This window comes from Schistocerca piceifrons, chromosome 2 (assembly GCF_021461385.2).
Source record: "Schistocerca piceifrons isolate TAMUIC-IGC-003096 chromosome 2, iqSchPice1.1, whole genome shotgun sequence".
NCBI lineage: Eukaryota > Metazoa > Arthropoda > Insecta > Orthoptera > Acrididae > Schistocerca > Schistocerca piceifrons.
Window position 1 is genome coordinate 442,934,857 of NC_060139.1, and position 22,234 is coordinate 442,957,090.

Here is a 22,234-nt window from a genome sequence, read left to right on the forward strand (position 1 = left end):
CGCTGTTGATTTTGAAATCTAAAGCGTCTGTCTCCTCGAATCACTTCACCAGCACGTCCTCGACTGGCGTCTGTGACAGACGTTGTCGGCTGCCCGCTGCGTGGTTTGTTTGCAATATCAGTCTCCGTTACCAAACTTGTTCACCCAACGCTGTACATAGCTGAAGTCTATTACAGCAACCCCATACACATTCTTCACAGGTAAGTCTAAAACTACTTTAAAACAGTGGGTCAAGAAGCAAAACACTGAATTCTTTTAAACTGCTTTTGATGCCTGAGTTCACATGTGATAAAAATCTGCACAAATGGATGGTGACTGTGTTGAAGGAAGTGTTGAGCACGGGGCGGTTCAGACTATGACCTTTACTAATTCCTGTGTTGTCTGCCCCTGGTAGCTGTGTGGTCAGCGCGATGGATTGTCATACCTAACGGCCCCGGTTCGATTCCCGGCTGGATCGGAGATTTTCTCCGCTCAGGGACTGGGTATTGTGATTGCCCTTATCATCATCATTTCATTCCCATCGACACGCAAGTCGCTGAAGTGGCGTCAACTCGAAAGACTTGCACCAGGCGAGCGGTCTACCCGACGGGCGGCCCTAGCCACACGGCATTTATTTTATTCCTCTGTTATATGTTCATTATTAAATTTTTTGACGTAGGATGCATTACTTCTGTATTATAGCAATGAAGCAAAGGTCCATACGGTTAATCTGTTTCTGCTAGCATAATAAATGTGCAGGGTCACTATTTATTTAGAGTCGCACGGAATGATCCGTGATTGATAGGTAATTCGGAATTAGTCCCATTAACAGCACTTTTCTAACGATAATTATTGTTTATTGTGTTGTTACTAACTAGTATATTCTGATCAATATTAAGCCTAAAATGAAAAAAAATTGTGATTGTAGAGATAGTACGAGAATCTCCTGCCTCACGCAAAAACATTCTTCTTGTTTCCTACGTCAGTTCCTCAACATAATTGAGATCCACTTGTCCTGTAACAAAGTCTCTCCCCAGGTGACACAACTGTATTGTAACCGTACTAGGCTTACCAGAGGAAGCTACGGTACAGACGGCTCAAGCTACACTACTGGCCATTAAAATTGCTGCACCACGGAGATGACGTGCTACAGACGCGAAATTTAACCAACAGGAAGAAGATGCTGCGATATGCAAATGATTATCTTTTCAGAGCATTCACACAAGGTTGGCGCTGGTGGCGACACCTACAACGTGCTGACATGAGGAAAGTTTCCAGTCGATTTCTCATACACAGACAGCAGTTGACCGGCGTTGCCTGATGAAACGTTGTTGCGATGCCTCATGTAAGGTGCAGAAAAGCGTACGATCACGTTTCCGACTTTGATAAAGGTCGGATTGTAGGCTATCACGATTGCGGTTTATCGTATCGCGACATTGCTGTTCGCGTTGGTCGAGATCCAATGACTGTTAGCAGAATATGGAATCGGTGGGTTCAGGTAGGTAATACGGAAAGCCGTGCTGGATCCCAATGGCCTCGTATCACTAGCACTCGCGATGACAGGCATCTTATCCACATGGCTGTAACGGATCGTGCAGCCACGCCTCGATCCATGAGTCAACAGATGGGGACCTTTGCACCAACCATCTACACGAACAGTTCGACGACGTTTGCAGCAGCATGAACTATCAGCACGGAGACCATGGCTGCGGTTACCCTTGACGCTGCATCACAGACAGGAGCGCATGAGATGGTGTACTCAACGACGAACCTGGGTGCACGAATGGCAAACGGTCATTTTTTCGGATTAATTCAGGTTCTGTTTACAGCATCATGATGGTCGCACCCGTTTTTGGCGACATCGCGGTGAACGCACATTGGAAGCGTGTACTCGTCGCCACCATACTGGCTTATCACCCGGTGTGATGTTATGGGGTGCCATTGGTTACATGTTTCGGTCACCTCTTCTTCGCATTGATAGCACTCTGAACAGTGGACGTTATATTTCAGATGTGTTACGACCCGTGTCTCTACCCTTCATTCGATCCCTGCGAAACCCTACATTTGAGTACGATAATGCACGACCACATGATGACGGTCCTGTACGGGCCTTTCTGGATACAGAAAATGTTCGACTGCTGCCCTGACCAGCACATTCTCCAGATTTCTCACCAATTGAAAACGTCTAGTCAATGGTGGCCGAGCAACTGGCTCGTCACAATACACCAGTCACTACTCTTGATGAACTGTGGTATCGTGTTAAAGCTGCATGGCAGCTGTACCTGTACAAGGCCATCCAAGCTGTGTTTGACTCAATGCCCAGGCGTATCAAGGCCGTTATTACGGCCAGAGGTGGTTGTTCTGGCTACTGATTTCTCAGGATCTATGCACCCAAATTGCGTGAAAATGTAATCACATGTCAGTTCTAGTGTAATATATTTGTCCAATGAATACCCGTTTATCATCTGCATTTCTTCTTGGTGTAGCAATTTTAATGGCCAGTAGTGTATCTAGGAATACTTCCAAGCGACATTTGTGCAAAATTAATCTTTTTCCTATTTGTTGAGTTCCCCATATAACCAGCTGCTTTTCGTATGCTATGAAGCCGACCTCGGGGAAGATCAGTTTGGATTCGTAGAAATGTTGGAACACGTGAGGCAATATTGACCTTACGACTTACCTTAGAAGCTAGATTAAGAAAAGGCAAACCTACGTTTCTAGCATTTGTAGACTTAGAGAATGCTTTTGACAATGTTGACTGGAATGCTCTCTTTCAAATTATGTAGGTGCCAGGAGTAAAATACGGGGAGCGAAAGGCTATTTACAATTTGTACAGAAACCAGATGGCAGTTATAAGAGTCGAGGGGCATGGAAGGGAAGCAGTGGTTGGGAAGGGAGTGAGACAGGGTTGTAGCGTTTCCCCGATGTTATTCAATCTGTATATTGAGCAAGCAGTAAAGGAAACAAAAGAAAAATTCGGAGTAGGTATTAAAATCCATGGAGAAGAAATAAAAATGATGAGGTTCGCCGACGACATTGTAATTCTGTCAGAGACAGCAAAGGACTTGGGAGAGCAATTGAACGGAATGGACAGTGTCTTGAAAGGAGGGTATAAGATGAACATCAACAAAAGCAAAACGAGGATAATGGAATGTAGTCGAATTAAGTCGGGTGATGCTTAGGGAATAAGATTAGGAAATGAGACACTTAAAGTAGTAATGGAGTTTTGCTATTTCGGGAGCAAAATAACTGATGATGGTCGAAGTAGAGAAGATATAAAATGTAGACTAGTAATGGCAAGGAAAGCGTTTCTGAAGAAGAGAAATTTGTTAACATCAAGTATAGATTTAAGTGTCAGGAAGTCGTTTCTGAAAGTATTTGTATGGAAGTGAAACACGGACAAAAAATAGTTTGAACAAGAAGAGAATAGAAGCTTTCGAAATGTGGTGCTACAGAAGAATGCTGAAGATTAGATGGGTAGATCACATAACTAATGAGGAGGGGTAGAAGAGGAATTAGTGGCACGACTTGACTAGAAGAAGGCATGGGTTGGTAGGACATGTTCTGAGGCATCAAGCGATCACCAATTCAGTAGTATTGGAGGGCAGCGTGGAGGGTAAAAATTGCAGAGGGAGACCAAGACATGAATACACTAAGCAGATTCAGAAGGATGTAGGCTGCAGTAGGTACTGGGAGATGAAGCAGCTTGCACAGGATAGAGTAGCATTTAGAGCTGCATCAAACCAGTCTCAGGACTTAAGACCACAACAACAACATGAAGGCACAAACTGTTTGTGCGTATTACAGCCAGAAAAGATAACTGCTATGTCTCAGTGATAATATGGTGGACCGAAAATCAACCAAATATCGAAAAACTCCAAGTCTTGTACCACCAAAGATAGTGGCAGATGACAGAAGTTTCCAACAATTACAGGGAAAGTTTAAAAATTAAGCTGAAAACTTTCATGGTCTAAGCAAACCTAAGCTTAGGTGTGTTATCCCGAAACTGAGCGCTACGGTCGCAGGTTCGAATCCGGCCTCGGGGATGGATGTGTATGATATCCTTACGTTAGTTACGTTTAAGCAGTTCTAAGTTTTAGGGGACTGATGACCTCAGATGTTAAGTCCCAAAGGGCTCAGAGCCCCCGAAACTGAGCATCAGGAAAAGAAAGTTCAACAAGATTCCTGCACATGCGGAAATAATCGAATAGCAACACGAGGAGACGAGTTTGTGCGGCAAATAAGACACGTGCAAAGTACTGGATGGACTGTTTATTGGTCGTTAATAGTGAGGAGTTGACGTGCGGCCTAGGAGAAAAAAAAAAGGGGGGTGTAGAGTCTTTGATTACTGTTCAGAAAGCCTTCGGTCCAGAGGTCGACTCCAGCCAGTCTTTCCAATTTGAACAAAAATCATTAGCAATGGCGACCGAAGACTTCTGGGATTAGTAGTTGCCCTCTTTCTGCCAAAGAGGGCGGAGAAGCGGACAGAGGTCTAGGGAACTCTCTTGCCCTTGCGTTGGAAACAGCCCCAACAAGGCGAAAGAAGCAGCAGTGATCAACGCCATGAGGATACAGATGACAACAAAAACCACTGCATTACATTTAATGTGTATCCACAGGACATGTGGCCTGTAACAATCTCTGCAGCTGCAAAATATTCCGGAATAGTCCCCCATTCGGTTCTCCGGTGACTGCCAAGGGGGTGGTGACCATTAGAAAAAGACCTAGTAACCAACGAAAGAGTAACGTTCTATGAGTCGGGACTGGAGTGTAAAATGTTTTAACGCAGTAAGAAAACTGAAAAGTGTGAAGGGTAAACATAAAAGTTCAACCTAGATATAGTGGGGGTCGAAGTGAAATGGAACGAAAACAAGGACAACGACTATAGGCTAATATCAACAACAGTAGAAAATGGTATAACTGTAGCAGGGTTCGTCATGAGTAGGAAACTAGGGCAGAAAATGAGCTACTGTGAACATTTCAGTAAAAGAGTTGACGTGAGGGAGATGAAAATCTAATAATCATGGGGGCCTGCAGGCGAAGGAACAGGAGAAAAAGTAACTGGATGGTATGCGCTTGCAAATAGGAATGAGAGAGGAGAAAGACTGAGTTCTGCAATAAATATCAGATGGCAATAGTGATTACTCTGTTCGAGAATGACAAGAAATGGAGGTATACGTGGAAAAGACTGGGAGACTTGGGAACATTCTAGTTGGATGATGACATGGTCAGACAGAGACCCCGTAATCAGGTATTAGATTGTAAGACCTTCCCAGGAGCAGATACAGACTCGGATCACTGTTTAGTGAGGATGAAGAGAAGAATGTTCAAGAGAATCGTCCGGAGGAATCAGTGTGGAAGGAAGTGGGTTACTGAAGTACTGAGGAACGACGAGGCGCGTCTGAAGCTCTCTAAGGATGTGTATACTGCGGTAAGGAATACCAGAGTAGGCAGTTTAGTTGAAGGGGAGTGGACATTTCTGAAAAGGAGAAATCACAGATGGTGGACAGACAACACAGGTATAAGGAAGGAAACTGCGAAGGAACCATTGGAAACAGAAGACATGCTTCAGTACTGACCGACGAAAGAAGGAAATACAAAAATTTTCAGAGAAAGAGATGAATATAGCAATATAAATCCCTTGCGAATGAAATAAATTGGAAGTGCAGGGGAGCCTAGGTGAAATGGCTGCCAGGAAGATGTGCCTAAATCGGAAGAGAAACGATCGTCGGGTGGACTGATACAACACACAGAAAAGTAAAAATAACCTTCGGTGAATTATAAGCAGTGCTAGTAACATTAAGAGTGCAATGGGAATTCCATTGTTGAATGCATAAGAGAGAGAGAGTAGACGGAAAGAGTACATTGAAGGTCTCTGTGTTGGGAAGGGGGTGGGGGACGAGGAACCTGTCTGACAACGTGATAGAACTAGAATAGGAGTCGTTATGGAAGACATGGGGTGTCCAGTGTTAGAGTTAAAATTCAAAAGAGCTCAGGAAGAATGAGATCAAATATGGGCAGAAGGGATCAATAACATTGTTCTTTTTTTTTCTTCTTTTTGCCCAGACCTCTTTCGTTGGCGGGTTTAAGTATCGTATGCACAAAATTGATAACAGACGAAACATATTATATGTGCCCTACAGATGGCGAATACTGTCCTGAGACACGTTATGCCACGCCTGCGCGACCTGTTCACGTTGTTCTGTAAGGGTTGTTAGTTGACGAGTCGCACGAGTCGCTTCTCGTCCCAACAAAACAAGTTTGGTACGCATGGCCAACAACTTATTAGTGGAATTTCTAGCAGAAATACACAATTAAGAAGTGTCCCAGCATAATGTGCTATGTCGAGTGATTATAAACTGAAGGAACTGCAACATTTACATTAACGAAAAGTTAGTAATACATTTGTTTCTGCTGTACACACTGCAGAGAGTTGTGTATCATTTATTCATGAAATTATTAAAATCGTTATGATTTTTTTAGTACGTGGTAAAATAATTTATTTGCGAATATGTAGCATTTCACAATCTAAAATATCAATACCATCTTATGTGATTCGCGACTTTGTATCAATTATACTGACGAATTTTCAGGTGGAGCTCAAATCCGGTATACAGACGCTAGACTTCCAGGTGACGGAGGGCGGCAGTAACTTCAGCGTGGGCCAGAGGCAGCTGCTGTGTCTGGCGAGGGCCATACTCAGGAACAACAGGATCCTGGTGCTCGACGAGGCCACCGCCAACGTCGACCCAGAGTGAGTGACGCGATCCGCACAGTTGCAATGTTTGCTCCCAAAACTCTCTTCTTCCAATTTATACGTATCTTTATCCTTACAATATTTAATAAAAATTCATTTCTCTGCCTTTTTTCTCAACCGTATTTATGTGAGCCAATAAACCGTGATAACGCCGCTGATGGGAGAAGAATTTCATATGTGATGGAAGTTGTAGAGTTGTCACAGAACACTATTGAAATACTAGGTCTCTAACTTTACTTACACTCGTTTCGAAAAACACGATGCCTTTGATTCAAAGATTCCAACTGAAATTCCCTGGGCATCTATAACAGACTTTCTAATGGGCTACAACAACTTGAAAAAAATGTGACAGAGGTTAGGCCGCATACAGAGGCCCATACACATTCATTCATTTTTCCCTCCCTCTCCACCTGAGTACCGAGCGAGGTGGCACAATGGTAAGCACACTGCAGTCGCAATCGGAAGGACGAAGCGTCAAATCCGTGCCCTACCATCCTGACTTCGATTTCCCGTGATTTCCCTAAATGGCTTCAGGCAAATGACGGGGTGATTCCTTTGAAAGGCCACGGCCGACTTCCGTCCCCATACTTCCCTTATCCGATGAGATCGATGACCACGCTGTTTGACCCCCCCCCCCCCCCCCTCCGTCCAAAAAAAAAAAAAAATATCAACCAACCAACCAGTCTCCATATAATAGGACAGAAAACAACTAATACTGGTACGAAGTACCCTCTGCCAAGCCACGCACAGTGGAGTGCTTTTATTTATGATTTTCTCTGATGATCTGTAAAATAACTTGTGTTCCAGGACAGACGCTCTAATTCAGACTACAATTCGCAGAAAATTCAGGCACTGTACAGTGCTCACCGTAGCCCACAGGCTGAATACCGTTATGGATTCCGACAAGGTTTTGGTAATGGACGCTGGAGCTATGGTGGTAAGTTGAAATATTGTTACTGAAACGGTAGTTGAATAAAATCACATGAACTGTAGCCCATCAGCCATCTTATTTCAAGTAACACAAATTATAGGAATCATACGTAATGTTTGCTTATCTAATTTTTAATTGCACCTGATGTTTCGCTGCAAGTACTAAACCGCACACTACTGGACAAACAAAATACCTTCCCAGTGCGTATGATAACGCTTCTTAGATAACAGTGCTTTACTAGACATGGTTGTACTGTCGGTGATAGCTCGTCATCAAACGAGAAACTTTTCAGTTTGAGTAATCTCTACAACCAAGGATGTCAATAAGCATGAGTTATTAAATATTTAACAAAAGAAATCAAAATACTGTTATACATTCAGCAATTTGTGGTTTGTTTGGTTGGTCAAGCCCTGAGGTATAATATGGAAACAAACATTTCGAACTGACGTAGGGACCGATGGGCCTAGCACTCTGGTCCCTTCAATCCCACAAACCAACTAACCGAACTGACGTAGGTTGTTCGTTGTTAATGTGAGTCGGTGGCGATTATTATTTCTCATGTAACTTGCTGCAGCCATTCTCTAATTCGTGACGCACAGACCATCTTTATTGTTTCACAATTCGTGTAGCAGTGTCGCCCACGAATTGCGGTTAACAATTAATGTAAAAGTACAATGAGTAGTAAGGGTAATTTAGGAAATTGTCAGTAGGCAGCAATGTTGTTGTATTTTCTCCCTGTGTCCTTCTTTCACTGGGCCAGACCGTGGAGACCACACGACGTCACGACTGAGACCCTCCACTCCATTCTGTTTCCTGCAATGCTTCTCCGTTTGTACCAGGTTTCAAACTTTTGAAAGTCTTCTTTTACTTAGGATTTTGCATGGCAGCTGCGCCATTTACTTATTTGTTCATGCCATCCTTTGCTGTCGTTAATTATACATCCTAACCACATGCTTATTCTGTTCTGGGGTACTGTCCTTAACCAGCCCAAAAATACTGGACAATAGTTTTCCAAAGTGGACAAGTTTTTATCACCTGGATTCGCTGTCTCTAACAAGTCTGTATATTACCTGAAAATTTATTTCTCAAAAGCAAGGAACTGTTTTAGGTATGACTTTCTTGAGCTACAAGTCTCATACCGCTAAAGACTATCGGTGTGTGTAAGGGCATTGTAAAGATCTAACGTGAGCTATCGTGCTATTCTCCGAGAGCCCTATTGTTTTTGCAGAGACCGTGAATCGACCGCTATGCGAGTGGCCTGTGGTTTTAAACTCTGTCTGACTTGATACATTTTCTGCGAGTATGGTCTCCAGCAGAGGCGGTGAGCACGTGCGCATCAGGCTCGCTCGTTGCTCGTGAGCTGGACAGCTGTTCGGCAGTGGGGCAGCGGCCGACTCATGCACTAACCACAGACGCTCGCGAATGACGTGACTCGTAGCTCGATTGAAATCATCGGAATGTGGTAATGAATGACCTGCCACTCAAAACTGCACCCACAAGTACATGTTTAAGGGGAAACGGAACGCCCTATCCGCATAATGTAAAATTAGGTTCTGTTTATGATATATTATCTCAGAAACTCCGCAAACAAAAGTTTAGAAATTTTTAGGGCTCATAAATAAATTGCTTATGTAACTGAAGAAGTTGTGGCAATTCAGTGTTATCTTTTTCCTCTGAGCTTAATTTTCCTTTTAAATTTCAGTCCTATTTTCCTGATAAAATGTTAGAAACTTCATTTATCATATTAAAAATAACTTCAGGTGATGCAAAATATATGTTTGAGTATACCCTGAAAATTCCAGCTTCCTGTATCGAGTAGAAACTGAGAAAATGTATCTTTTGTATTGAAAAGAATAATCATACGAAAAACCGAGTCCAACGGTGGACATTAAAACATGCCTGCTGCATAGTGTGGATCATCAGGGTTCTTTGTTTTTTCAGTTCTAATTTCCTCTTTGCTAATTTTCCAGTTTGTCTTACATCTCTATTTTATATCTTTAACTTGTTTTCCGCATTTCTCAATCCCTCGCTATCCAAATTTCACACCGCCTCAACAGTGTGAGAGACTACACCTAATCCTAGAGATTGCAACACTTCACATTTACTAACTTTGCCTTGATTGAAGGTAGCAGCGGCACCATACACCACAAAGTGTAGAGCGTATATGACCACAAGCAATTTTTTGGGTAAGCGAAACCAAATGAAATTTTTTACAGACTCGTTTGCATTCTGTGCCCTGTCCTGCAAACACTTTCGAAGTAGATCAATGTTTGCCAAGTCTTCTGGTACTGGCTTCACTGCCCCCATAACTGCAATAAGCGGACTATTTCTATGATTACATTTCTCGCCAGTTACTACTGTTTATTGTACACTCCTGGAAATGGAAAAAAGAACACATTGACACCGGTGTGTCAGACCCACCATACTTGCTCCGGACACTGCGAGAGGGCTGTACAAGCAATGATCACACGCACGGCACAGCGGACACACCAAGAACCGAGGTGTTGGCCGTCGAATGGCGCTAGCTGCGCAGCATTTGTGCACCGCCGCCGTTAGTGTCAGCCAGTTTGCCGTGGCATACGGAGCTCCATCGCAGTCTTTAACACTGGTAGCATGCCGCGACAGCGTGGACGTGAACCGTATGTGCAGTTGACGGACTTTGAGCGAGGGCATATAGTGGGCATGCGGGAGGCCGGGTGGACGTACCGCCGAATTGCTCAACACGTGGGGCGTGAGGTCTCCACAGTACATCGATGTTGTCGCCAGTGGTCGGCGGAAGGTGCACGTGCCCATCGACCTGGGACCGGACCGCAGCGACGCACGGATGCACGCCAAGACCGTAGGATGCTACGTAGTGCCGTAGGGGACCGCACCGCCACTTCCCAGCAAATTAGGGACACTGTTGCTCCTGGGGTATCGGCGAGGACCATTCGCAACCGTCTCCATGAAGCTGGGCTACGGTCCCGCACACCGTTAGGCCGTCTTCCGCTCACGCCCCAACATCGTGCAGCCCACCTCCAGTGGTGTCACGACAGGCGTGAATGGAGGGACGAATGGAGACGTGTCGTCTTCAGCGATGAGAGTCGCTTCTGCCTTGGTGCCAATGATGGTCGTATGCGTGTTTGGCGCCGTGCAGGTGAGCGCCACAATCAGGACTGCATACGACCGAGGCACACAGGGCCAACACCCGGCATCATGGTGTGGGGAGCGATCTCCTACACTGGCCGTACACCACTGGTGATCGTCGAGGGGACACTGAATAGTGCACGGTACATCCAAACCGTCATCGAACCCATCGTTCTACCATTCCTAGACCGGCAAGGGAACTTGCTGTTCCAACAGGACAATGCACGTCCGCATGTATCCCGTGCCACCCAACGTGCTCTAGAAGGTGTAAGTCAACTACCCTGGCCAGCAAGATCTCCGGATCTGTCCCCCATTGAGCATGTTTGGGACTGGATGAAGCGTCGTCTCACGCGGTCTGCACGTCCAGCACGAACGCTGGTCCAACTGAGGCGCCAGGTGGAAATGGCATGGCAAGCCGTTCCACAGGACTACATCCAGCATCTCTACGATCGTCTCCATGGGAGAATAGCAGCCTGCATTGCTGCGAAAGGTGGATATACACTGTACTAGTGCCGACATTGTGCATGCTCTGTTGCCTGTGTCTATGTGCCTGTGGTTCTGTCAGTGTGATCATGTGATGTATCTGATCCCAGGAATGTGTCAATAAAGTTTCCCCTTCCTGGGACAATTAATTCACGGTGTTCTTATTTCAATTTCCAGGAGTGTAGTTTTTGGTTTATTGTGATGAACAGAAAGGCTATAGAAGTTCTCCTTGGTATTGTTGGAATATGTGTAACAACGTGTATTTTGATTAGATTTTGGTATTATTTAGCATTTTAATAATGAATTATCGTACATAAATGTTTAGAGGACTTTGGCACCATATTTCCAATTGATAAACATCGCAGAATTCCTAAAAAGGTTGCTTTCTACATAACCTGAAATATGTCTAGTCTACATTTAAATAAAAGCCAATAGTAGGTTGTTAAAAATAATGTATACAATGTTTTGTGAACAGTTTGATTTATTACCGTCGTCCTCCCTCAAATTGGTACCTGCTAACGTGAAGCATGACTCAAAAACTTGTATAAACGCTAGGAGAAGTCTGTTTGTTATATGAACCACAAGTAACACATCCTCAGATTGAAATGACTAGACCCTTTACGAATTTTAGACGTGGAGACACCGTTGTACCTCCTGACAAGCATCATAGAACAATGTACGCTACTGGCCATTAAAATTGCTACACCAAGAACAAATGTAGATGATAAACGGGTATTCATTGGACAAATATATTGCACTAGAAATGACATGTGATTACATTTTCACACAACTTGAGTGCATAGATGCTGAGAAATCAGTACCCAGAACAACCACCTCTGGCCGTAATAACGGCCTTGATACGCCTGGGCATTGAGTCAAACAGAGCTTGGATGGCGTGTACCGGTACAGCTGTCCATGCACCTTCAACACGATTCCACAGTTCATCAAGAGTAGTGACTGGCGTATTATGACGAGCTAGTTGCTCGGCCGCCATTGAGCAGACGTTTTCAATTGGTGAGAGATCTGGAGAATGTGCTGGCCAGGGCAGCAGTCGAACATTTTCTGTATCAAGAAAGGCCCGTACAGGACCTGCAACATGCGGTCGTGCATTATCCTGCTGAAATGTAGGGTTTCGCAGGGATCAAATGAAGGGCAGAGCCATGGGTCGTAACACATCTGAAACGTAACGTCCACTGTTGAAAATGCCGTCAATGCCAACAAGAGGTGACCGAGACGTGTAACCAATGGCACCCCATACCATCACGCCGGGTGATACGCCAGTATGGCGATTACGAATACACGCTTCCAATGTGCGTTCACCGCGATGTCGCCAAACACGGATGCGATCATCATGATGCTGTAAACAGAACCTGGATTCATCCGAAAAAATGACCGTTTGCCATTCGTGCACCCAGGTTCGTTGTTGAGTACACCATCGCAGGCGCTCCTGTCTGTGATGCAGCGTCAAGGGTAACCGCAGCCATGGTCTCCAAGCTCATAGTCCATGCTGTTGCAAACGTCGTCTAACTGTTCGTGCAAATGGTTGGTGTCTTGGAAACGTTCCCATCTGTTGACTCAGAGGTCGAGATGTAGCTGCACGATCCGTTACAGCCATGCGGATAAGATGCCTGTCATCTCGACTGCTAGTGATACGAGGCCATTGGGATCCAGCAAGGCGTTCCGTATTACCTACCTGAAGCCACCGATTCCATATTCCGCTAACAGTCATTGGATCTCGACCAACGCGAGCAGTAATGTCGCGATACGATAAACCGCAATCGCTATAGCCTACAATCCGACCTTTATCAAAGTCGGGAACGTGATGGTACGCATTTCTCCTCCCTACACGAGGCATCACAACAACGTTTCACCAGGCAACGCCGGTCAACTGCTGTTTGTGTATGAGAAATCAGTTGGAAACTTTTCTCATGACAGCACGTTATAGGTGTCGCCACCGGCGCCAACCTTGTGTGAATGCTCTGAAAAGCTTATCATTTGCATATCGCAGCATCTGCTTCCTGTCGGTTAAATTTCGCGTCTGTAGCACGTCATCTTCGTGGTGTAGCAATTTTAATGGCCAGTAATGTAGATGTGGAAATATTTAATCTGAGGATGCTTACACGATGTGTAGGCAGAAATGGTAGTAATTACATTCATAGAGCAGCTTAATTAATGAGATTCTTATACTTGTCAGTGGCAATCAGAATAATTAATGACTCCAGAACAAACGCTTACAAAACCAGTTTACAAGGCATGGCCTGGAATGAAATTTATAGTGAACCAAATACTGACATAAAATTTAATCTATTCCACAATGAATTGAGATTATTATTTGAAAATAGCTTTCTGCGTAAACTAATCACACAAGATGCTAAAGAGTCAGGGGTAAAAATTGAACACTAAAGTGACTTGTGGAAGAAAAAGAAAATAAATGTACTGCCAGGACCAAGTAGAGATCCTGCAGTAGTTGTACACTGCAAAACCTACTCAAAATTGTTAAGAAAAGTTATTAAGAAAACCAAGGAATGTGGCCAATATCCCAGTGATCATTAATTGCATCAACAGAGTTAAGGCTAAATGGTATGTAGTAAGAATTACACATGAGGCCTATGAATGATGAGTCACATGTAGCAGATATGTTTAATAATCGTTCTTAAACGTATTGGAGGTTAAATGCACGAACAGTCCAAGAAAACAATCGCAGCAGTTCAAAAAGCAACTCCCATAGAATTTAGCCACATCAGTGTATCGCCTATTTCTCCTTCTCAAATTAGAAAATTATATACTCCTTCTGAATTATATACTCCTTCTGAAATTAGAAAATTATATACTCTCTCAAATCTGAAAGCTCATCTTGACAGTGTTTCCAACAGAGAATTAAATATTTATTCCAATGCAATAAGCTGGTCTTATCTGAATGTATCACTATCTCAAGGAATTTTTCCAGAGAGATTCAAATATGCCGTTGTTAAACTTCTCTGTATCAAAGGTGACAGGCGAGATGTCAATAACTACCAAACTGTTTCACTACAGACATTGATTTCCAGAACTTTTTAGAAGGCGATATAGTTTTGAACAGTATTCCACGTGAGCAACAGTAATATTATCAGTAAATCACACTGCGAATTCCGCAAGAGTTGCTGTACTGAAAATGTCAGTTACACATTCACTCACAAAATTCTTGAACGGTTCAATAACGAAATAGAAGCGCTTGGTTCAAAAATGGTTCAAATGGCTCTGAGCACTATGGGACTCAACTTCTGAGGTCATTAGTCCCCTAGAACTTAGAACTAGTTAAACCTAACTAACCTAAGGACATCACACACATCCATGCCCGAGGCAGGATTCGAACCTGCGACTGTAGCCGTCTCGTGGTTCCAGACTGCAGCGCCTAGAACCGCACGGCCACTTCGGCCGGCCGAAACGGTTGGTTTTTTCCACTACAGATATAAGGCATTTGATTGCGTGAATCACAATATTGCCCTAGACGAATTGAGGTTTTTTGAGATTGATGGTAAAGCCAGCCAATGGAATACAGCCAATGAACGTACAATTTCAGACCGAACGAAAAGACAGCAGAAAAAAATGGCTCTGAGCACTATAGGATTTAACTGCTGAGGTCATCAGTCCCCTATAACTTAGAACTACTTAAAATAACTAACCTAAGGACATCACACACATCCATGCCCGAGGCAGGATTCGAACATGCGACTGTAGCGGTCGCGCGGTTTCAGACTGTAGCGCCTAGAACCAGTCGGCCACTCCTGCCGGCGATAGCAGAAAGTTGTACTTAGTAGATCAACCAGTATAATCAGGTGAGAGTCCTCTAATTGAGGAGGAATCACATTTGACGTTCCTTATTGTCGCTCATACTCGCATGTGACCTTCTGTCTATTGTACAACAAGCAGAATTGTCTCTTCTTGTAAATAACACAAGAATTGCAATCAGACCAACCATACATACAGAGATAGAAGAAAAGTTAAACAATGTTCTTATAAGTGCCACTGACTGGTTTTCTGTGAAAGGTGTTACTCTCAATTTCAAAAGGTACAATATATTCAGTTCTGCACATCGAGAGATACTACACAAATGATAAAAGTGACAGGTGGTGAGGAAGTAATAACCAGGGTGTAACCTTCAATTTCTTAGCTGCCAAGTTGATAAGAGTTTGATCTTAGATATTCACGTTTTGGATTCCCTGAAACAACTTACTTCAGCGACATTTGCACTTAGAATCATTGCAGATCTTAAGGAGAGACAAGTCACTAAGTGGACATATTTTGTTTTCATTTTGTAACTTCATGTGGAATAATGTTTGGGGTAACTCATCTTTAAGAAAAAAAGTTTTCATCGTATAGTGGCTTGAGAAGAAATGTGTTGCTCACCGGCAGTCAGCTAGTAGACAGATGTTTAAAAAAGTCAGGTTTTGTTTACTGCTTCACATTATATTTATTCTTTTTCTGAAGTTTGTTACGAATAATTCGCTGCAGGTCAAAAGGAAGAATGATATACCTAATTACAATACCAGGAGGAAAATGACATTCATTACTCTGCATTAACGTTGTCTTTAGCACAAAACAGTGCTGCACAACGCTGCAATCAAACTTTTAATCACTTACCCAGTTATGTAAAATGTCTGACAAACAGCAAATTAAATCTGAAAACAAACTGAAAAGTTTGTTCTTTATAATTCCATCTATTCTGTAGAAGAATTTATATTATTGGAATGTATAAGAGGTGGTGATAGCAATTACTGACATCACTACATTTTTATATTAAAAAGATGATTTGGTCATACAGTGAAACCTCTCGAGAAGAACACCCCTTTAAGCCGACCTCCTTTCTAAGCCACCATATTTGTAAGGAATGGACGTAAATTTCCACAAGACCAACACATCTTTTTCCCCTTTGAGTGACCACCCCTTTCAAAGCCGACGACTACTCCTTAACTAACGATCCCCACCCTTTAAGACGGTCACAAACAACCATGGAAGAGAGAATTGCAATACTGTTTCACTGTAAGATTTCTCGTTGAGAATGTGGCACAACAGTATCTAAAATTTCATTGTTATTTGTACTTCTAATAGCACATACTTCTGATTTTTCCTGTGTAGTAAACAGTTATAGTTACTTAAAATAAAAGAAAACTTATTGTTCTTTCACTAGAACAGCGAATTTCTATTGGAACTTCCTGGCAGATTAAAACTGTGTGCCCGACCGAGACTCGAACTCGGGACCTTTGCCTTTCGCGGGCAAGTGCTCTATTATTAGAGAGAGCGAAAAAGGAAAATCTCAGCGTCAGTTATCGAGGGAGTTTAATTGTGGAAAAAGTCAAATACGGAATACAACTGCAGATCGCTTCACGTTTGTTAAGGAAAGGGAAAAGTAGCCAGCTTAAAGATATTGTACTGTATTCACTAAATAATTTGTGACGTGAATATAAAATGACTAAATCCACAATAATGTGATTTATTATGGAAATGATGCATGGAATATTAAACTAACAAACTAACTGCCTAGCTCGCAGTCATCCAGAATGCCCATTTGTTTGTCTTGTTGTCTGCTTATGACAATATTTTATCCAATATGTGTTTTCAGCAGTTATGATCTCAGTCAGGTTAGTTTTAGTACAAAACGCGAATCAGGTGTAGGCATTAAGTTTATCTGCCTGTTTAGCATGTCATTTTTTAACAACATATGACTAAGCACGAAAATAGCATTGGGGGTAATTAATTTGAGAGTTCAGAATCACGGCTTACGCTTCAGCTTTAACTGGTATATGTGTGTGTGTGTGCGTGTGTGTGTGTGTGCTTGTTTGTTTGTGTGTCGGTGGCGTATTTTAGATTTGGAAATACTCCAAATTAAACCTTTATATAATTTTCTGAGTAAATACTTTTGAACATGGTGGAATAAACATCATACAAATCAGATTCTTTGGACCTTAACCAAGATGGCTGCTCTGGGGTTACATTTTGGTTTCATTTTAATGTGCGCTTGAGTACTATGCTGTGATTTTCTGTTTCGTTCAAATGATGTTGGCTGTGAGACGGAGGGGGGGGCGTGGGAGGGGGCATGTGTCATTTTACGTGATAGATACGAGGAGCACTGCTAGTGCCATGATAGATAAGGGGAGAACAGCTGCCGCCATCTAGGATTTTAAATTTCTCGGCACCACTAGCAACTGCACTGCCGTGACAACATCGTCGACTAACAGCAGAAATTTAAACTATGATATACTGCTGCTCTATTCAGCAGAACAAATGTTTGTTACTGTTATTTCTAATTCCACATAGTGGATGAAAGAGACAATTGTAGCCTGTGTGGGTACGTGTAGTACCAGAGAGAGGAACAAGCTGGAATCCCCATTGTTATACTACTTACAGCTCCTATCTTTTTCTCCTAAGTCCTGAAAATAATGAAGATAATTTTTTAAACTAGAGGGCAAAAAAAGCAAAGCTGAAAATATGGTGATCATTATTCCTACAGTTATTGCAAACTGAATTTTGGATGATAGTTTCTTAAGTAATTAAGAAACAGCATTCAAACTGTTTGATGAAATCGAGGGAACGCCTTATCTAATGCCATTCCAAAAAATTATGTTCTGTTTTAATTTTTTGTAACTGTGACACGTGGTAATATTCCTGAACTTTCATCCGTGACTGGGTTTGTTACCTTACGAGCAACCAAGAAATTTTAAATTGGACGACGAGCAAAAGAAATGCTTAAGTTTCTAAAGTTTTAATCAACGACTGTTCAGAAACTAGACTGAAGAGCCAAAGAAACTGCTACATCTGCTTAATATCGTTCAGGTCACCCACGAGCACGCAGAGGTGGCGAAACACGAAGCAGTGCTGGAGCGATTTGACACCATGAATCCGTAAGAGTACGAGGAGGTGGAGATCTCTTCTGCACAGCTCTTCTGAATTCTGGACGTGTAGGGTATCGGATTGTCCTGACGGAACTGCCAAGACCGTCCAAATGCACGATGGGCATGGATGAATGCAGTTGATCAGACAGTTTGCTTACGTACGTCTCACCTGTCAGATGCGTATCTAGACGTATCAGGGGTCCCATATCACTCCAACTGCACGTGACCCACACCATTACAGAACCTACACCAGCTTTAACAGTCCCGTTTTGACATTCAGGGTCCATGGATTCGTGAAGTTGTCTCCATACACATGCATGTCCATCCGTTCGATACAATTTGAAACGACACTCTTCCGACCAGGCAACATGTTTCCAGTCATCAACAGGCCTGGTCGGTGTTGAAAGGCCCAGGCGAGGTGTAAATCTTTGTGTCATGCAGCCCATACCGATGATATTTCGTTGAATTGTTCGCACGCTGACACTTGTTGACGATCCAGCATTGAAATCTGCAGCAAGTTGCGGACGTGTTGCATTTCTGTCACGTTGAACGATTCTTTTCAGTCGTCGTTGGTCCCGTTCTTGCAGGATCTTTTTCCGACCGCAGTGATGTCAGAGATTTGATGTTTTACCGGATTCCTGATATTCACGGTGCACTCGTGAAATGGTCGTACAGGAAAATCCCAACTTCATCGCTACCTCGGAGATGCTGTATCCCAACGCTCGTGCGCCGAGTATAACACCACGTTCAAAGTCACTTAAAATTTTATAACCTCACGTTCAAAGTCATAAAAATTTTATAACCTGCCATTGTAGCAACAATAACCGATCTAACAATTGCACCAGACATTTGTTGTCGTATACAGGCGTTGCCGACCGCAACGCCGTATTCTGTCTGTTTACATTCGTGTGTATGTGAATACGCATGCCTATACCAGGTTCTTTGGCGCTTCAGTGTAAAAGAGGCATGTAAATAAAACTTAAGCGCTCTTATTTGAAATAGTTGTCAAAGTAAACAAGGGAAACTTCATAAAAACCGATAACAATGTTTAGTGTATGTCGATCATCTAATATGAACTGTTGCAAATTAGTAACAAAACTAAAGAAGTAGTCCTTGAAGTAATCCTAGCTGGAAGTACGCCCAGGTTATTCCGGGTCTGTGTACCAGAAAGTAAATCCAGTCTGTTAGCATTAACAGATAATGGTACTCTGTTACCGCAGCACGGCACATGAGCGTCTATCAGTCTTACGAGCCTGGCTGGCGCAACGGGCTCTCCGTACTCGATGCCCGCCGACGCCCCCTGCGCCACAGCAACCGTGAGTTTGCGACGAATAAGCAAGGGATGGGGACGGGGGGGGGGGGGGGGGCGCACGCGCGGGACTGAAATCTGGGATGGACAGCTCTGCTTCACAGATGTGTAAATTTCTGCGCCTCTGTGTGTTCGTTGCCATCGACTTACAGCTCTTGCGCTCACTGTTCTTGTGATTCTGTTAACGTATACTTTGTTCACGAAGTACTGTAATTTAGCCTGAAACTATTGAAAATGTGTAGTAGTCTATTCCTACATATTTGTGAGCTGGTAATATCATCCGTTAAGGTTGATACCGGTTATGTTTGTCCTTTGAAGGAAGTAAATTAACGCATTCTAACAGGTGTATCACATATTTGTTTGCATCGCGGAAGTAGATCTGAAAGAGGTATTAGTAAGTCGCCGTGACAGACAACGAGAGAAGATGGGTTGAGGGTAGTATGTGTATTGCAAATAGCAAGTTGTTAGTGTGCTAAATCAGCATGTACAAAACGTTCAAATATGTGTGAAATCTTATGGGACTTAACTACTGAGGACATCAATCCCTAAGCTTACACTCTACTTACCCTAAATTATCCTAAGGACAAACACACACATCCATGCCCGAGGGAGGACTCAAACCTCCACCAGGATCAGCCGTCAACATATACACTGACAGTAAAAACCGCAATACCAAAAACTAATTAATATAGAGTAATGAAATTCCGGGAATACATTGTCTAGGTAACATATTTCTGTTATTAACAGTGGAAGGTCACAGGTTACTGTAAGTGCGAGATAAGCCATCGTAAATGTGAAATGATAGTACATTAATAACCGATGTAACCCCCAGAATGTCGAATGGAAACATGCAATCGTGCATGCATTGTGTTGTACAGGTGCCAGACGTCAGTGTTTAAATGGAGCTCCATGCTTGTGGCACTTGGTCAGTCAATACACGGACAGTTAATGCTGGTTGTGTGGAACTGTCGTCCGATGATGTCCCATATGTGCACGACACGAGGAAGCTGGTGATAGAGCTCGCCAAGGCAACGTGTCTACACTCTGTAAAACATGTAATAATACAACAGCGGTACGTGGGCGAGCGTTATCCTGTTGTAAAACACTCCGTGGAATTGTGTTCATGAATGGCAGCAAAACAGGTTGAATCACCACATTGCTGTACAGATTTACAGTAGTGCCACGTGGTCGCTCAGGATTCGGTCTTATTGTGACCGTACATTCTCGTGAACACCGCTGCCATCAATCATATACAGTGGCTATATTCCTGCCAAGTCTTTCTGCAATACCGTAGAAGGAACGTCCATCTCCTCGTAGTCCTGTTAAATAACCTTGCTCAAACTCAGCGAGGTGTTAATAATGGAATCTTTGTCGCCTTAAAAGCATTCTTGACTACCAGCAACTCACCACGTACAATCGCAAAGGTGATTAACGCTCATGATCGTTAGGGCTTTTATTTAAAGTGAATCTGGACTGCATCCCCTTGGGCTACTGGCACAAAATCTGGATACACATCATCTTTCATATGTAGACACACACCTACCAACTTCTGGTAATTTCACACAACTCCTTCTCCGTGTTGTGATTTCTTTTACCGTCAGTGTATACAAATGAATAGGTGGTACCGCTAAGTGGCAGTATCAAATGGAACTACACCACATGTCGCGTAAGAAAAGGGCACCTTTCTGCAATTTTCTCTGTTGCTGTTTAGGATTCCAGTGAAAACGTTTCATGTATTATTTCAAATACAAGTTGCAGTTGGACTAATTGGTATTTATCCCATTTCCAGGAATATGATCATCCATACACTCTACTAAAAAATCCAACTGGTTTTCTGTCGAAGCTTGTAGAGGAAACGGGCTCAGCCATGGCAGAACAGCTGCGCTGCATCGCCAGACAGGTGAGACTCTTGTGTGTCACGACTCTAGTTTGTCTTCATGTTACGTGTGAAAGCGATACCACAACATATGTTTAATTTTTTCAGAGCTATACTCAGCTACAAGGTTTGGAAGAAGAATCAGACTGACGGACATGAAATTTATGAATCTTCATTTACTGCCTCAAATTTTGTTTGTACAAAGTGTTATCTGCAAGAACTGCCTGTGGAATGGACTATTTCCACGTTTCGCTAACGGAACAGTTATTTCCTACGATCTCTGATGAGAAGTATTCTCCATGGACTGTTGTTTTGTTAATTCTCTTATGTTTCCCAGCTAATTTGTCATGACGAATTAAAACTAGATCAAAACTGGGTCTGAGTGTTAACATTCGTAAAGTTTGCTTTCACACCCATATATTTTGGTGATGACTATCTTTAGATGGTATCCGATGACATCTCAGTGTAAGGCATCAAATGTTGTATTCGAGTAAATTACTTACCTTATGATTCGTAGATTCAGAATCTACGTAGCCTTCAATGAACTACTTATAAAAAATGCACTTGAACATACCATCTGCAGGAAATAATCACAAAACTCATTCTGGACCAAAGACAGCAGTTACATGTAACAAGTCTTTTTGTCAAACAATTAACATCTTCCATCACAAAGTAAGATTAAAACGAAAAAGAAGAAACAACAAAATGCCCATACTGTGAATCATTGCCTCGTTTCTTTGCTGTCAAACTGCAAGTTCATCTGGATGAGAAACAATTCTGTATGTGCTTCACAATGACCCAATATAATTTTACTTCCATTTAGATTCTGATTAATCACGCTGGAAACAGAAAACGAATTGTAGTAAACCGATAGCCGTCCCAAAATGATTACTGGTCAATACGT

The 22,234-nt window shown here is 42.8% G+C and overlaps 1 protein-coding gene across 2 annotated transcripts in view; it reads left to right on the forward strand.

The window, feature by feature from the left end:
- The window catches only part of LOC124775045 (ATP-binding cassette sub-family C member 4-like), a 191,070-nt gene extending 169,365 nt beyond the window's left edge, over positions 1–21,705 (forward strand). For both annotated transcript variants that reach the window (XM_047249827.1, XM_047249826.1), the window contains exons 23-26: positions 6,573–6,733; positions 7,544–7,673; positions 21,244–21,354; positions 21,439–21,705. In XM_047249827.1, the coding sequence (XP_047105783.1) occupies positions 6,573–6,733; positions 7,544–7,673; positions 21,244–21,354; positions 21,439–21,480 (444 nt within the window). In that variant the 3' untranslated portion in view covers positions 21,481–21,705. The remainder of the gene's footprint in view (positions 1–6,572; positions 6,734–7,543; positions 7,674–21,243; positions 21,355–21,438) is intronic.
- The last annotated feature ends 529 nt before the right edge of the window (positions 21,706–22,234 follow it).